The following is a 19,145-nucleotide window of genomic DNA, read 5'->3' on the forward strand; positions in this document are numbered from 1 at the left end:
ATCAGCCACCATACCACCGTCGTTTGACACCAAATATAACCGGAATCCGAACACGGGTAAGTTTCTTTGTTATTTTGATGATTTTGGTTGATATTATAGGAGAATAAAAGGTAATAAAGTTGTTAAATAGGTTTGAAATTTTGTGTGTTTTGACGTTGTTTATGGTTTTTTAGATGATTTTTAGGGTGATTATGTTGTTTATATATTTTTAGGGTGATTACAACTAACGTTATGTTTTCTAGGCTTGAATAGTTGAAAATTAAAATTGAAACATTATGTTATAGAGCGACGAACTTATGCTATATAGAGAAGGAATTGTTTAAAAATTTAGTTTTAAATGATGTTTTGGATAGATTTCAAAAAATGAAAACCCGTAGGGCGTCGACGTTTTAATTATGTTTGTAACAAAATTTACATGTTTTTTATTATTATATAAATTTAGTTTGATGTTCGTTTGTTTTATATGACCCGACCCGACCCGACCCGATACGAACCGATTTTTTTACTCATATACCTAGGGGCCTAATTTTTTTAAAAATGTTTCGCACCCTATGGAAAAATTTCTGGGTCCGCCACTGTTACCAAAGCTAGCCCGGTGTAGCTAAAACAGCGTTGGTTTGGTTCCCACCCCAAACCCAAGCCCACGTCCCACGTTCTTAAGAGAAGTATGGGATGCAACCAATGAAAGAGTATCACAATGCTACCAACCTATAAACCGTCATTTCAGTTGTCATATCAAACTATAAACATTCTTCAAAAACACTTGGTTCTCCCACAACACTGTAAAATTTCAAACACCTATTAAATACTTTTAAAGTTATATATACAAACACATATGTGTGCATGTATATATGTATACATATATGTGAGAGTGGTGACCCACTCCTTCGTCCGCATGTGGCTTACATTCACATCTCCACTCATCCGCTTTTATCCCCTTTGGAATTTCGGGACGAAGCCACATCTATACTGATGTGGATGCTTTAAGCGTTATGGGGCATGATGTTACGGAATAGTTGAGACTCTGATTGTGGTATTTTTGGAACAACAATGTTAAATTTATGTACTAGTAGTGATGAGGATACGTCTTTAGTCGGATCGAATCATCTCTAGGCCCGAGACCAAGTCTCAAGCATGAAAGTCGGATACACCTCTGATCAAACCATATACTCTGGACGGAACGACCAGATACTTCGCTACGCCATACCTAACTGGGCCCCACGGCCATAACTGCCATGACAGCGACTGGTCCGGCCCTAACTAACTTGCCACATCAGCATACCCAAAGACTATAAATACCTCACTTAGGACTCCAAAAATGGGTAATCGCTACTTTCTCACTCTAACTCTCCTCTCTCTCTCCCTGACCTACTTTCTCCTCACAAATACTTATTCTCACGCCCGAGCTTGGTCACAGAGAGGCCCCCTCCCTGTGACGAGGCTAACGGTGTGTTTGTTTCCTTGCGATCTTGCAGGTTCTTGCTAGGTCGTCTCAAGCTATAACTCTAACCAGGTCGGACTAACTGGTTTTTGAGTCTTCAGTGGCGCCATCCCCTCGAATTCACTCAATTCGCTTTTTGTTAACTCTGTTTGTTCCAAGACATGGAATCCACAACAGCCGCTCCAACAAACACTTTCCCGTCCTTCAACGACATATGGGAAGGAAATGTTGCTCCCACAACTGCCTCAACAGCAGTTGCCGCCGCAATGGCTTCTATGGGAACAACATCAGCACCTCCAGCTGCAAGTTCTGTAATCGCGAGCTTTGTCACCACGCTCTCGGTTACTGCTCCAGTTGCTACACCACTACCTACCTTTGACAATGCTTTCTTATTGCGGAACGCTGATTTGTTACGACAGTTACAACAGCAGCAGCAGCGAGAAGAAATGTTGCAGAGTCTCCGCACGAACTTGTTCAGCAGTGTCTATCCAGGGAATAATCTCGTCTCTGTCGGTGCTCTCACATCTGGATCTATGGTAAGTTCTACAATTTCTACTCCCATAACATGTGTTGCACAATTCTCCTCGTTTACGAACGCTCTGATGAATAACGGTCTTAACGACCTGTTTCGCCAGGGATCTATGGGCTTAAACCCTTAGTATCAGGAGTTGATCATGCCATATCATCCCACGTCTATAACTTCTCAAACAAAGTTCACGATGCGGATTGTTAATGCCCCACTCCCGGCTAACTTGAAGATGCCTCCCACATTGAAATTTTATGATGGTACGTCCGATCCGGACGACCACATGTTCGCATTTGCCGGAGCAGCTAAGGTCGAACAATGGCCCATGCCGGCCTGGTGTCACATGTTCGCTCAGAATCTCACCGGATCAGCCAGAGTATGGTTCGATGGGCTGCCAGAAGGGTCGATTGATCACTTTGAAGATTTCCGGCGTATATTCTTGCAAAATTTTTGCCAGCAACGCCGCTGCAAGAAAGACATTACTGAGGTTCATCACATAAAACGCCGCGACGGAGAATCCATAGAAGATTTCATAGATCGATTCAATCGGGAGAGCATGCAGATAAGCGGAGCGGTCGATCAGCTCCGGGTCTCCGGATTTTGCCACGGGGTAAGGAACAATCAGTTGATGGAAAAGCTCCACGAAGATCTCCCAAAAACCATGGAGATACTTATGGAGCGAGCTCGAGCCTTTGTTCGGGGGAAGAGTGCCTGTGGTCAGCCGAAGGAAACAGCCGCAAGAAATTCCAAAGCTCGAACCACGTCATGGAGACAGAACGCATCGCCACCAAAAGATAGAAACAACAATTGGAACAGGAGTCGTGGCCCGTACCAAAAGTCAGATCGAAGCAGTTTCCGAACTGGAAACGTACATTTTAACACCTTCTCTGAATTGACAAAATCACCAAGTGAGATCCTTAATACGGAAACCACCCGGTTTCCTACACCATCAAAGCAACGACCCACCTCGGATAAGCACTCCAAGAAGTACTGCGAGTATCACCGAGACAAGGGGCATACAACTGACGAATGTTGGGCATTAAAACAGGAGATAGAAGGCCGTACGATCCGGTAAACTCTCTCATCTTGTAAAAGAGGTAAAGGACGGGAAGAAGCCCGCAACAACAAATGATAACCCGAACACCGAGGCTGGAATCAACATGATTCGGTCTACCGAGCCAAGAGGGGTAAAACGGTCGAGTCAGCATATGGCAGCTTGGATGCACCAGCCCACATATTTCCCTCCGATTGATCCAGAGGACGCTCGAGACGGACCAATCACGATATCGGTCGTAGTCGCAGGGCACTTGGTCCGGCGAATCTACGTGGATGGAGGAAGTGCCTCTGAAATAATGTATTTACAGTGTTTCCAACAGCTAAACCCCCAAACAAAGAAGAAGCTGATCGAAGTATCCACCCCTCTGATAAGTTATTCGGGAGAGGTAGTTCGTCCGATAGGGCGGATTACCCTTCCGACCACATTCAAAGATGGTGACAAGAGCAGAACCGTATAACTAACCTTTTTGGTTGTTCGAACCCACTCCTCACACAACATAATACTCGGACGACCCGAATTATGAGCTCTCGGAGCAATCAGCTCTACGATACACGGTGCCATTAAATTTCCCACCTAAGCAGGTGTCGCCACTATACTTTCAGAATCAAATTCATTCGTAGCCGAAGTAAGACACGCAGCAGAAACAAGCTCCAAAAAGTCTGAAGTACCCACAGAACTTTGGGCGATCAACCCGGATTATCCCGAACAGCAGGTGGCTATCGGCGCCCAGCTCCCAAAACGAACAAAGAAACTCCTGTGGAAACTACTGAGTAATTCGATTGATGTTTTTGCGTGGAAGCACTCTGATATGCAAGGGGTTCCCCGGTCCATGGCACAGCACCACCTGAATGTAAAGGAGTCGATAAAGCCAATAGCTCAAAGGAAAAGGCACATGGCACCGGATCGAGCTAAGGCAATTGCAAAAGACGTGAAGAGTCTCCTGGACGCCGGAATCATTCGAGAAGTCTGGTATCAAACATGGGTGTCGAATCCAGTTATGGTGCGAAAAAAGGATAACTCCTGGCGAATGTGCATCGACTTCACCGACCTAAACGACGCATGCCCAAAGGATTGTTTTCCATTACCAGAAATCGATGAGAAGATCGATTCCTTCGCCACGTTCAGGTTGAAATGTTTCCTAGATGCTTACAAGGGATATCACCAAATACAAATGGCGGTTGAAGATGAGGACAAGACAGCCTTCGTCACTAACGAAGGAGTCTACTGCTTTACTAAGATGCCGTTCGGGCTAAAGAACGCTAGTGCCACATACCAGCGTTTAATGAGCGAAGCCTTCAAAAACCAGATCGAACAAAACTTAGAAGTATACGTTGATGATATAGTGATCAAAAGTCACGACGAAGCCACCATGCTAAAAGACATACTCGAAACCTTCACCCGACTCTGAAGCATCAACATGAAATTAAACCCCAAAAAGTGTACGTTTGGGGTAGAAGAAGGAAAGTTCCTGGGATTCATGGTCGGGTCAAAAGGCCTGCGGGCCAACCCTGACAAGATAGATGTTGTCCTCACAATGAAACCCCCAACATCGGTAAAGGAGATTCAGTCCTTAAATGGACGACTGGCTGCTCTCCATCGGTTCCTGTCAAAAGCAACAGACAGATCTCTCCCATTCATGGACGTACTCAGAAAAAGCTTCAGGTCGGAGTTCAAATGGACCGAAGAAGCCGCGCGAGCCTTTGAAGAACTTAAAACTTATCTCGGCACTTTACCGACACTAACCGTACCAGAAAAAGACGAAGTGTTGACGGTCTATCTAGCTGCATCATACGGAGCAATCAGTGCAGTGCTCGTCGCTCACCGAACCGGGGCACAAATCCCCATTTACTACGTGAGTCGGACGTTGAAAGATTACGAAACGAGGTACTCAAGCCTGGAAAAACTAGCCCTGGCGCTGGTTCATGCTTCCAGAAGGCTTCGTCGGTATTTTCAAGCCCACCCAATTGAGGTACGAACGGATCAAAGAATCCAGCATGATCTTCGGCGACCCGAAGTTTCAGGTCGTATGGCAAAGTGGGTGATCGAGCTGGGTGCATTCAATATTACTTTCAGAACCAAGGGACCCCTGAAAGGGCAGGTGATAGCTGATTTCCTAGTAGAAATGCTGGAGGAAAAAGTAGTCGAAGAAGCCGAAAAAGCTCCAGACAAACCCTGGACCCTGTACACAGACGGAGCTTCGAGCTCCGAAGGGTCAGGGGCAGGCTTAATTCTCACCGATCCAGATGGTACGGATATGACGTATGTGCTCTGTTTAGAATTCAAGAGTTCCAATAACGAAGCCGAGTACGAGGCCTTATTAGCAGGTCTACGTCTGGCAGTAAAAGTCGGAGCAAGAAACGTCGTAGCCCATGTAGACTCATTGCTCGTGGCGAATCAGGTGAACGGAGATTATGATGCAAGGGAAGCCAACATGATCGAGTATCTCGAACAAGTAAAGCAAATCATGGCATCATTCGAGTCATGCAAAGTTGAACACGTTCCTCGTAGCAAAAACAAAAAGGCCGATGCACTAAGCAAACTGGCATCCGTGTCATTCAGTCACCTGGCTAAGGAAGTAAGGGTAGAAGTGCTAACCGCACCCTCGATTGCTACTCCCCATGTTATGCAAGTAGAAGCTCCGTTCCAGACATGGATGACACCCATAATCAATTATCTAGTGCACGATATCTTACCAGTCGATAAAGCAGAAGCAAGAAAGATTCAAATCAACTCCCTCTAGTATCAAATGTAGGAAGGAGGTCTGTATCGAAAGACCTTTGTCGGCCCACTATTAAAATGCCTCGATCCGGAACAGGCTAGCTACATTATCAAAGAAATTCATTACGGTATTTGCGGCATTCACGCAGGACCCAAGATGATTGTGACGAAGGTAAAGAATGCAGGGTATTATTGGCCCGGGATGCACGAAAGTGCGGTAAAAGAACTCCAGCAATGCGATGAGTGCCAAAAGCACGCGCCAATAAGCCTTCGAGCCAAGAATGAAATGATCCCGGTAACCGCAGCATGGCCTTTCCAAAAGTGGGGCGTCGACATAGTCGGTCCTTTTCCACGATCAAGCGGAAGCGCTCAGTACTTGTTAGTCGCAGTGGATTACTTCACCAAATGGGTGGAAGCCCGACCATTCACAGTCATTTCTGGATATAATGTAACGAGGTTTTTCTGGGAACAAATTGTATGTCGTTTCGGTCTTCCACTCTACATAGTGAGCGACAATGCGAAGCAGTTTGCGGAAAACCCATTCAACCGATGGTGCGAGAGTTTGAAGATTAACCAAGTTTTCTCTTCGGTTGCCCACCCCTAGGGGAACGGGCAGGTTGAACAGATTAATCGACGAATTGTTGATGGGATAAAAAGGAGGCTTGGTTGCGAGGGCAAGGGTTGGGCTGATGAATTGTCGAACGTTCTCTGGGCTCACCGAACATTACACAAGACTAGCAATGGGGAGACGCCATTTAGCCTTACGTACGGCACTGAGGCTGTAATCCCCGCAAAAATCGGACTCCCGAACCAAAGGTGCAAAAACTGGGAGGAGAACGAACAGGAACTTCGATCTAACCTCGATCTGCTAGAAGAACGTCAGAGCATCGCAGCGATCAAAGAAGCCCGATACAAAAAGAAAATCGAGAAGTATTACAACGCCCGCACCAAGCTCTACAGGTTCAAGGTTGGAGACTTTGTGCTCCGAAACAATGATGCAAGCCGCATTGAAACCCCCGGGAAGTTAACCCCGAAATGGGATGGACCGTACCGAGTCAAAGAACCAAGCGAAAAAGGCTCGTACGTGCTGGAAAAAATCGATGGAACTCCCATACCCAGAACTTGGAACGGGGTGCATCTGAAGAAGTGTTTTATGTGAACGGCCTGCCACGGCCAGGAATGATCGCTATCTCCTATTTCCTTTATTTTTAATTTCCATGTAAAAATTCGGGAGGGTAGTGCCCCGAAAGTATTCCAATTACTTTTGTAAAACCGGGAGGGTGATGCCCCGGAGTTTTGTTTAAAAAGTAGTAATGAATAAAGCGATCTATATCTTTGCAAACACAAAAACGTAGCATACACACACATGCATACATAAGTTCGAACGAAAATAAAATGTGCACAAGCGGGCCGCGACCCATGCCTTGCGCCGATCGAGAAGGCTTAAATAGTTCAAAAATCATGAAAATCTATTAAGCAAAGGACATGCACTAGATGCGGTCCGGTTATGAGAATCCGGCTAAAACAGCGAAGGGTTTGGACGCAAGCCCAGAAGCTAAAAAGGCCAAGAATAAACATGTTTAAGAAACATATGGTTTAATACAAAAGCTAAACAAAGCATGATTCGACCAAAAACATAAGAAAACGATCAAGTCGTTCGATACATACCACAACAAAAAAAGGGAAGTATCATACGATTACAAGGTTAAAATATCAAACTAAAACTTCATCATCATCTTTTTCAACAATAGGAAGTTTGCTTCTCTGTTGAATGACAGATAGGGGCTTGTCCACCAAATCTGCGACCTTTCCGAGAACGGAAATACGGAGATCATCAAAGGCTTTTATTGCAGCGTCTAACGTGTCTTGAGCTCCTTCGTCATAACCAGGGACCTCCTCAACAGAACGAACCGAATCGAGGGCCGCCTTGAAGCCCTGTTTAATCCCTTCATTTACACCGACCACGTTGACACTGTTCACTAAATCGGCTACCACCTTCTCTAGCTCCGGGCTCTGATGAACCAGCTTGACAACCCAAGCAATCCCTTCCATTAAAAACCACTGCTTGGTCAGCATGAGCTCCGACACTTGAGCATATAGCTCGACCATCTCACCGTCACAACGGGTCAACATCCCCTTCGCTTCATCAATAGTTACTTTGTGTGACTCAACCGCCTTGTCGCGAGCTCTTTCAGGTCCGTCTTTATCTAAAGAGAAACAGGGTTCAATAAGATAAAACAAGAAACAACAAAGAAAAAGTTATGAACGTACCACTTCTCAAGCGGTGAAGGTCGGCCAGGAGCTGGTCATACGATGTCTGCATCTCTTTCAGCTCTGCAGCATGCCTCTTCTCCGCACCAACTAATTTTTTCTCCAAGTCAGCAAACTTCGATTTAAAAGCCTCCAAGTTTTGAAGAGCTTCATCTCGAGCTTCATGAGCCGCCGCGGCCGAAGCCTGAGAGGACTTATTGACCTCTTTCACCTCCGAAATCTGCCCTTTCAAGCGATCCACTTGAGACCGAAGGGAGGAAAGCTCTTGCTTTGTTTTTGACCAGACATTATCTTCTTTCTTCAGATTAGTGATCTCACGCTCAAGCTTACACCGGCTTGACTCCGATTCGATCCAGCGCTTGTAAGTCTCCACTACTAAAGAGTTCGACTGAGCCTGATTCAGCATCAGGGCATTTCCGAGCTCTGGGCCACTCATCTTCCGGTAATGCGCGTGTTCGGCCGGAGTCCCAAGATGAAACAAAGCCATCTTAGCCGACAAAGCATCCACAATCCTGTCCTTATTCACTGATATTCGCTAATTTACACATATTTTAGTCCCCCGTTTTACCCCTATTTTATGTGTTTTCGGCCGTAAAACCGTCATTCGGATACTTAATTTTCTACATTTTTGTTTACAGGCCTAAAACAGCATACCAGACAAGATGATAGCAAAAACGAGGACTTTCCGAACAAAACAACGAAGCTGCGAAACTTCTGTTAAAAAACTGAGCTGGGAGTTTGGAACGGTCGTGCGACCTCATGCACGACCGTGCGTCACCGATGATCCATGAATGACCCAGCAGTGAACGAGGCGTGCAACTCCGCGTGCAAGGCATTGAAGGCCAACCCGAAATGGCACGGTAGTGCCGTATGCGGAACGGGCGTGCGGATCCGACGATCCAACAAGACCTCGGAACTGAACGACCAAAGGACCAGGCGTGCAACTAGACTTCGGTGAGGAACGGTCGTGCCAAGTGTAGAACGCCCGTGCGTGTCCGAAGACCGGTCAACGATCTGTGATGTCACCCAGTATGGTGGACCACCACCAATAATTGCTTAAAGTGCACGGTCGTGCGATCGGGAGAACGACCGTGCGACATCGAAAAAGCATAAAAACAGAACAGAACCATTCTATTCGTAACTCTGGAATTTTGGAGAGCTTTGCAGGTGATTTTGAGGCTCCGAAGGCTTCTGCTTTCACTCGGATTCAAGCCACATTGCCCGGTTTTGCTCGTTTACTATCCGGATTCTTAGTCTTATGCTTGTTTATGGTTGGGTTTTCTAATCTTTCCATATTTTTGTTAATGTTTCAAGCATTTAGATTAATATTTATGTATTATTGTAGCCTTTGGGCAAAAACACAACAATCCCTTGCTTGATTATAACCATTAGTATGTTAATCTATGTTTGTAATGAAATTTGGAAGTGTTTTCTATGATTATCTTTGATGATTAGTTTGCAACCTTGTTATTGATATTGATTTCTTGATTATAAGTAATTGTGTTGGATGATTGATGCTTGGTTAGGTAAGATAGTTGAAAAATGAAGCTTATTTAATCATGTATTAGTAAACTTTTAATTTGGTTAACTAGCTTAACTTGGTTAAAATGTGGGCACCATGATACTCTAACGGGTTAGTGGTTTAATAAAATGTAATTATTGTTAATCAAGAAAGCTTGCCTTCACGGAAGGACTCTAACGGGTTAGATGGTGTTGTTATGAATTCTTGCCATGATTTGTTAGCTTAGTTAGTAGTTTCGGCCAAAATTGCTATCTTGGTGAATTTATGTGCAAGATTTGTAAAATGAACTCGGTTGTGATTTAATCTAGTTTATGCTTGTCTCGGTGGTTGCATTGTGTTTATCGGTGTCGCTTTCCTTGATTAAGTGAGGTTAGAAAACTCCTAACGGATGACTAACTTATTTTTAGGAGATTTTTGTAGACATTAATCAATCGCACGTTAAAGAACAATTTTAGGTGGTTAAAGTGTGTTTATCGTTTTAACTTTCCGAATGATTGTCATGTTAGGATTCCCGAAAGGGATACTAATTGTCTCAAGATGGAAAATTGACCGAATGCTTCTAGTGCCAAAACTGACTTAGTTGACATGCTTTGGTTGTGTATTAAGCAAGGCTATTAATATATAATTTACTATGTTTTATAAGTATTTATTTATGCTTACTTTAGTTTAATTAAAACCAAAACAACTTATGTTTTTACCGGTAATTTAGTGGCAAAGGTCTAGTATTATTTCTCCGCCCATTTCCGTGTATCGATACTTGGTTCTTACCGATACTTTACTACATACATGACGGGGTACACTTGCCCTTTCGTGTGTGTTTTGATGTAAAAGTAATAATCACTTTTATAAATTTAAAACCAATTCGTGTGTATTTTCATTGCAAAAATATGTGTAGTCACGCACGTACCATTCACCAACGACCACTCGGGAACGTATTTCTCCAAGGCACGAGCCGAATCCGTATCCCCAGCGTCGCCCGAACCTAACTCCCAGGACAAGAAAGCAACTTCAGTTTAAACCACAAGGGGGAAGAATAGGCACTATCCCCACCATCAAATGGTTGTGGACTCGGCCTTGAAACATTAGAGGCCACCCCAGTTGTGAGCTTACCCGAAGGAGAGGGCTCGACCCTTTTAATGGACAGGGGGTCAGGCATATGAATATCCTCAAAAACCTTAGTGTTTCCCCCTCCAAAAGACAATGGACTGGTTGGAACCGTAGCAAGATGATCTCTTGGGGTGCGACCTCCGTGAAGATGGGCATCCAGGTTGGCCAATAAAGCCCCCGCGGTAGAGAAATCGGCGGTTTAATCTTCCTCATCATCGTCCAATGTAATAGTTTTAAAAGCCGTCTTCGTTTTCATCCGTTTCGCTTTCGGACCGGACTTAGAGAAAATAGTATGTTTTCTCTTTAAGCCAGCCCGAGGACCTTCAACATCATCAACATCATCACCCACTCCGCCTCCTTCGGCATCCACCCCTTCGTCATCAACAGAAACGTGAACCCCCTCATCTTCAATAATGAATTTGGAGCCAAACCCCTTCGTGCCGCTCGAACTAACTCCTTTACCTATATCACCACCAGCCGCCACCGCCGTTTAAACCGGATCAACATTCAACACCTGTGTCACAGGGGCAGAGCCAGAACCACCTTGGCCCGCCGAACCACCTTGATTACCTAGAGCTTCGGGCTCCCGAATCTGGTAAAGATTCTCCTGCACAAGGTTCAAATACGGAGGATCACCCTTCGGCGTCTTGGTGGCCCGGATATCGAGCTCCTTCGAATCAAAAGACTTCAGCCTTAAGGCTTCTTTCAAACCCATAACTGCACAAAAAGACAAACGATAAATAATATCTACGATCCGACATAATGCAAAACGGAGAAGGAAAACAAAGCAATCAACATAAATACAGAAAACGCCGCACAACTGACCCTCTTTATTCCATTTGAGGGTAGGATACCACTCCGATTCGGCCCAGATCGTGCTAATCAGCCCCATGACAAGGATGTGTTACGGGTATTTCTGTATGCGTCCGGCCTCTTTAATCAAATTCGCGTATAAGTCTTTGTTGTATACAAAGTCTTCAGGAAGAGGAGCTGGAAGTTTCGATTTCTTCAACCTCCACGTCATAAACTCCGGAACGCATCGATCATCAACCAAGAAGAAATGGGCTTTCCAGTCCTTTAAAGTGGTGGTAATCCATGAATAGCAGCAAGAAGTTTTATCCCTCACCTCGAAGGTGTACCAGCTACCGGACCGATTCAACCTGTAAAAGGCCCGGAACACATCCAAATCCGGGTCGGGCCCTAAGCCACGACAAGCTAACTCAAAGTGACACACCTTGGCAAGGCCGAAGGGGTTCATTTGAGTAAGGTGAACCTCGTGAAATAAAAGAACTTCGATCAAGAATTTCGTCAGGGGAAGACGATAGTTGTAGTAATCGAAGAGGCGAGTATAGACCCCAATCTTTCCCGGTACAAAACGGTAAATAGGTGTATCCTTTTCAGGGAGAGTAGGGTGTAACGAAGCAGGAATCGCATAACTGTCTATATACCACTGCAAGCCTTTTTTGCTCAAAATGTTGAAACAACCGGATAGATTGCTTTTGTTCGCCATTGAAGAAGAAGGATACTGGCCTATTTAGGGAGTAGATTCGCTTCAGACAGAGAAATGAAGAAGATAAAGTAAAAAAGTGAAAATAGAAGTTACTTTTTCTCCCATTTTTATAGGGCAATACACCGCCTTAAGAGGGCCAATGGGAGACCGACACGTCACGACAGCTGGCGCACATCAAACGTCACGTCAAGGAGAGAGCTAAAACAACTGACGGTTACGCAACCAAAGTCACCGCCCAAATTCAAAATTTGAAATTAACAATAGCCAACAGCGGGAACCCCGAACCTCAAGACACTTCGCCAAATACTTCGAAGTTTTTGCTAAACAAACACTACGAACTAGGGGGACTTGATGAGGATACGTCCTTAGTCGGACCGAATCATCTCTAGGCCTGAGACCAAGTCTCGAGCATGAAAGTCGGATACACCTCTGATCGAACCATATACTCTGGACGGAACGACCAGATACTTCGCTACGCCATAACTAACTGGGCCCCACGGCCATAACTGCCATGACAGCGACTGGTCCGGCCCTAACTAACTTGCCACATCAGCATACCCAAAGACTATAAATACCTCACTTAGGACTCCAAAAATGGGTAATCGCTACTTTCTCACTCTAACTCTCCTCTCTCTATCCCTGACCTACTTTTTCCTCACAAATACTTATTCTCACGCCCGAGCTTGGCCACAGAGAGGCCCTCACCCTGTGACGAGGCTAACGGTGTGTTTGTTTCCTTGCGATCTTACAGGTTCTTGCTAGGTCGTCTGAAGCTATAACTCTAACCAGGTCGGACTGACTGGTTTTTGAGTCTTCAAGTAGCTTATGTAAAACATAAGGTACAAAGTCTAATGTGGTTATTGTTAGAATTTGTATGCTTGTTTAAAAATTATTCAAGCAACTAGAGATGAACATACAACAATATGTGATAAAAACCTATCACAGATTTCCCATCAAGGTCCAAATGCAAGTAATCAAGAAACCAAAAGCAAACATAGGGTGCTCAAGATATTACCCATAGAAATTGAGATCTATAACTTGTTGGTATGGATGATTGATTCTTCTTAAAAATCCTCTAACCATATCCACACACAAGATAATCTGAGTCCAGTAGGTGTTGGCCAACAATATAATTTCTCCACGTTGTCGCGGTCAAAGTGTGAAGTGATTGTATCCTACGTGTAACAAATTTGAACACTAACAATGAGATTATACGATGATACATAATTACACATTCAATGATATGGAAGGAAAATGATATAATCTCATGAATATAATCACATAAACACAAAGCAATATTTTGTTTTTTGTAGATGATTTGTATAAACTCATGTAGTTTTTATGTGAGAAGTTATATATATATATATATATATATATATATATATATATATAGGGGAAGGTTCTATGCAGAACACTAAATATTGCGAGAATACGCAGAACAAATGAATTACTCATTTTTTCAATCCTAAAAACCTCAAGAGTAAATGAAAATGTTACAAATGTAAGATTTATTGTTTTTTCACACTAGAATTCAAAATAAAATATGGAAAATTTTCAGTTTTTATATAACCTACACATAGGTAGGTTATGTGTAGGTTAAATTACCTACATGTATGTAAGCTATGTGTAGGTAAAAATTTATGGTTTTTTTATGTATATGTAATACACATATGAATGAATGTAAGAAACATAAAATTTAAAAAAGTATCAACCTTATATCCCAAAATTTAGTGATTTAGAGTTGTTCTTTTTGTTCTCGCAATATTTAATGTTCTGTAATGATCCTCATCCTATATATATATATATATAGGGTTAGGATCATGTGAGAAGCACTTGGCTAATTGAGAAACTTGAGAAGCATTCTGAACCACACATTTTCCCTAAGCTTTTCGTAATATACATATATGTATAGTTTAAAATTGACTATATACATATGTGTATAATTCAATATACATATATGTATATAGTCAATTTCAAACTATACATATGTGTATATTATGAGAAGCTTAGGAAAATGTGTGGTCCAGAATGCTTCTCAAGTTTCTCAAATAGGGTGGACTTCTCTTAGGATCCTTACCCTATATATATATATATATATATATATATATATATATATATATATATGCAGGTTAACGTACAAATGCCCTTATCGTACATTACGTACGCTACAATCTCAGTCGTCCGATCATCTTCCCGCATTGAATTCGCATGTTGTTTTTAAGTAACAATTTTGCATGTTGGTTTTTTAACATGCGATTTCATCAAAGTTACCACATGCGAAATTGTTAAAAAAACAACATGCTATTTCATCAAAATTATCACATGCGAAATTGGTACAAAAAACAACATGCGAATTCATAAAAAATTATCACATGCGAAATTGTTATAAAAAACATGTTATTTCATCAAAATTATCACATGCGAATTTATTAAACAAAACAAGGGAAATCTTACTTAACGGGAAACTCTCAAACTTAAACAAACTCAAACTAGTTTGTGCCTATTTTTATTCGTCACAAAGATTGATTGTGTGCACATGATTGTTAGTGATATTATTACTTTGGAAGTAATAACCAACGAATGTGAAGTGTTACAACTTATAAACTCATTTCCACTTTTATATTTCTCCCAAGTGGGATTCAACCATTATTTTTCTTTCTTCAAATTTTCGACCTAAGAATAAATACTTGTTCCGTGATTTTGAAACTTTATTATATTATAGCATACTAAAGAATTTTTTAGTAACATGAAACAATACCAACTTATATCTTTTATGAGTGCATATTTTTTAAAGTTGTCTTTTGTAAAAATGCTATAGTAAAATTGACGAAAGGATGCTACATTAACCAAAAAAAAAAAAATAGTTGTTGGTAAAAAAAGAAACATGACAAGAAGGGTGGGGGAGAATGTATTTGTCATAGGATTAAAGACATGACATAATTAGGTTCATCGGTCACATTTATATCCGAAGCCAGGCCCCCTCTAGTATTTCGTTATCATTTTTTAACGGAAAAGGTTACATTGTTCATACTACTAAATTATATCAATAGATACTAATTGTACTCCATGTCAGGATTTGAACCCTGAACTATTCTCTAAGACTACCTATTGTGGAAGCCGCTAGCGGGTGGCGCTAACCACATGGCTCGCGAACACCACAACATGATCAAGCTAACGCCGGCGCATGTGAGCAAAGTGAGTGTGGTAGCCTGAGCGAGTGAACTTGTTTAGGGGTGTTTTGGTTTTTTTTCTGGGACGCTCTTAATAAAGTTACCACAACAGTCTCAAGTGAGGGGGAACACGAGTGGGCAAGGTGATGAATGGCGTCTAGTCAGCGCTATGTGTCACAATATTAGAGGATGAACCTGGGTGCTCACCTGGACCACAATGGATAGTCTAATACTATGGGGTGTCGATGAGGGTAGTCCTCAAAGGATGATCCGCCATGTAGGCGTCCACGTAAGCGGGTGTGGGGGGATGAGCCCCCTTTATATACATATGTATGTATGTATAGTTGTGTGTGTTGGATAAAGAAGTGAAGCCCGTCGAGAACATCTAAGGGGTGACGGTTGCGACGGGGACGACCCGAGGGGGCGGTGTTCCGCCCCGTCGCCGCACCTAGACGCCCCGAGGACGAGCCCCACACTAAGCAGCCTAAGAGACAAGAGTCTCTACCACCCAACCAAAGCTGAAATAAGAAACATTTTCAGCTATATAGTTTTTTTTTTACCTTTTATTTTTTAAAATTAATTATCTCATTTTTCTACGTTGCATAAAACCTTACAATTTATACCCTAACAATTATTATATTGTTTGTAACGTACTTATAACTAGTGATGTGAAAAAAAAATTGAATCCGAATTATTCGAAATTTTAAATCCAAGATATCCGAAATTTCTGGATTTAGATTAGTTATATAAAATCTGAGTTTTAAGGAAAAGAAAATACGAGTTTAACCATTTGATTGTAATTCGTAGAGAAGAAATTCTCGAAATGCTGAAATTTTTTCTTTCGTTCTATTAATCTTTTTTGGGTAGATCGAAAAAAATAAGGTTTACTGTGTCTTTATATCGAGACTGAAAGTATTTAGGTCCATTCAATATTTGTAACCTGTGAACGTGGGTACTCACAAGTGAAGTGACCGGTAGTCGAGCACATACAAAAGTTTTAACTCAGTGACGGATAAGACCCCCCGTAACGGGGCGTTTTTTTTAAAAAAATTTGAAAAAAAACGCTGCATAACGCCGGATTCGCCATTACACGGGGCGTTTTCCGGCGTTTTTTTTGAAAAAAATTTGTTTTGGCGTGATTTTTAAAACGCTCGAGAATGTGGAACGGACGAATCAAACGGCTAGTTGCTAACGGCTAGTTTTTATTTTTTTTTTTTTTTTATTTCCCCCTATATATATATATATATACCCTCAAACATTTTCAACTCAAATAATCACAAAAACTCTCTAAAAAATACAAGAATTTTATAAAAACTTGATGGATTCTCCTAGTTCTTCCTCCATGCTAAACTATTGCTATCACGAGTTTTTTGCGGATGGCGATGGTTCAACCGATGAGGAGGTTGAGCAAGAGGCGGTTACGGGTGCTTGTAAACTAGCGATGAGATATGCCGAGCATTGTCGTCGCCCACAAGCCAAAAAAGGTAAAAGAGGTTATATTGAACGAGACCGACGCGGGGCACACGATCGTTTGATGAAGGATTATTTTGACGAGGAGCCGACATATTCGAACGAAATGTTTAGACGTCGTTTCCGAATGAGTAAGCGGTTATTTCTACGTATAGTCCACGACTTGGAAGCCAACTACGATTTTTTTAAACAAAAAGCGGATGCGAGAGGGGAACTTGGATTTACCGGTATCCAAAAGTGTACCTCGGCGTTACGAATCCTTGCTTATGGAAACACTACCGACATCAATGACGAGTATCTAAAAATGGGGGAGAAAACAACGAGAGATAGCTTGGAGCATTTTTGTCGCGGTCATGCAATGATATCAACGTTTTTGAACAATCTCCGCTGTTAGAGGAGTGGATTTCTGGCAAAGCTCCTAAAGCGTCGTTTTACGCAAATGGAAACTATTACCCTCATGGATATTACTTGAGCGACGGAATATATCCTAGGTATTCGATTTTCGTGAAAACGTATAGTGATCCTTTTGATGAAAAAAGAGCATATTTTAAAAAGGTTCAAGAGTCTTCACGAAAAGACATTGAGAGATGCTTTGGGGTTCTTAAACAACGCTGGCATTATTTGAGAAATCCTTGTCGTGCATGGAGCAAGCAAAAAATGAGAGATGCTATGTACGCGTGTATAATCATGCACAACATGATTTTGGAAGACGAAGGAAAGGCAATATGCCAGAATTATGTGCCAGAAGCCGTTCAAGAAGAGCATCCGCAGGCGTCAATGGAAGAAAGAGTGAATAACGCGCGAGAGTTGCGTTACGAACCGTACCATTCCCAGTTAATGGTTGATTTACTACACCACGCATGGTCGGTTCGGTATGTTCCACCGGAGGGAGAGGAAGAAACGGAGGACGAGGGTGAAGAAAGCGAAGATGAAAACTAGTCTTTTTTTTTATATTCGGATTTTAATTTTTTTATTTGTAGTATTTTTTTTATTTAATCGGATTTTATGTTTTTTATTTCTAGTATTGTATTTTTTTTATTTAATAAAGTATTTAAAGTTTAAAAAAAATAATTGGGAAATGATTGCATGGGCATTATCTGAATAATGCCCCACTACACCATTTTATGGTATAATGCCCCTTGCTGACTGGGCTGCCACATGGCGCAAAACGCCCCATGGTGGGGGCATTATAATGTTACACCATTACGCATGGTCTAAGTAACGGGTGAAGGAAAATCAATGAATTAAAATAAAAAAATGAGTAAATGATTTTTTATGAAGCACGTGAGCAAGATATAAATAGGATCTAAATGATGAAGATGATTAGTTGGGAGCGTTTTCACGTGTTAATAATATGGGGCACACTGGTACACCTCCTTACGCTCCTCCTTTGTTTTTTTATTTTATTTATTTTACTATTTTTTTCTATTTGAATAATTCTTCAATTGATGGCTACTCTAAAGTATACTTTGTTTTTATGTATTTAACCAGACATAAAATATGCTTTCAAACTAAATTAGAATATTTTGCTTGACAAATAGTTAGTATATGTTTAGTTATTTTTTTGGATTAAGGACTATTATAAATAAACGTGGGAACGTTATTAGATCAATTTAACATGGATACAATTTTTTTATTTTTTTTTTATTTTATATCTTTCTAAAACAATATGGGCTTTCAATATAAACTTATACTAAATGCATTATATCCGGTATTTCTCTCCGAAATCTTTGAATATCATAAAAATATGTATTACAAACAAACATTGTAATCTATCAATATCGTACTAAGGCATTAACATGGATCACTAAATTATGAAGGTTATAACAATTTATAAGACCATGTGTAGTGGTACACATGAATAAAGCCTCTACATATGGGCATTTTACGACACATGTCATCTCAGTCAGCAAAGAGTCATTATGGGCGTTTTTTCACAAATGGGCGTAGTGGGATAATGCCCAATAATGCCTCATCAATGATTACCTAATTAATATTTTCTTGTTTTTTTTTTTTAATTTAAATATAAAGGTATTTGAGTTGGAATTACATGGTTGGTCAAGTAAGGTGATTATGGGCATGGATTGAAACATGCCTGGAAGCTTTTTTTTGAAAGAAATTATAGAGGTGTACAAAAAAACCGGTTTTAGAATCGAAACCGGGAAAAAAACCGAAACCGGTTTTTTGTTTAACCATTTTTTTATAACCGAACCGGTTTTATAACCGAAACACCGGTTATAGACCGGTTAGGATTCTTGGTATGAAAAACCGGTTAATAACCGAAACCGGTTTTAAAAAAAACCGGTTTTTTTTTGCAAAAACCGATTAAAAACCGATCCCAACCGGTTACACC

At 41.5% G+C, this 19,145-nt stretch overlaps 1 protein-coding gene across 1 annotated transcript; it reads left to right on the top strand.

Moving 5' to 3' along the window:
- The first annotated feature begins 16,640 nt into the window (after positions 1-16,640).
- On the top strand, positions 16,641-17,186 carry LOC110888921. Its single transcript, XM_022136417.1, has one exon. The coding sequence runs from the start codon at positions 16,641-16,643 to the stop codon at positions 17,184-17,186; it is 546 nt and encodes a 181-aa protein (XP_021992109.1).
- The last annotated feature ends 1,959 nt before the right edge of the window (positions 17,187-19,145 follow it).

The sequence above is a fragment of the Helianthus annuus genome, chromosome 14, assembly GCF_002127325.2.
Source record: "Helianthus annuus cultivar XRQ/B chromosome 14, HanXRQr2.0-SUNRISE, whole genome shotgun sequence".
Lineage (NCBI taxonomy): Eukaryota > Viridiplantae > Streptophyta > Magnoliopsida > Asterales > Asteraceae > Helianthus > Helianthus annuus.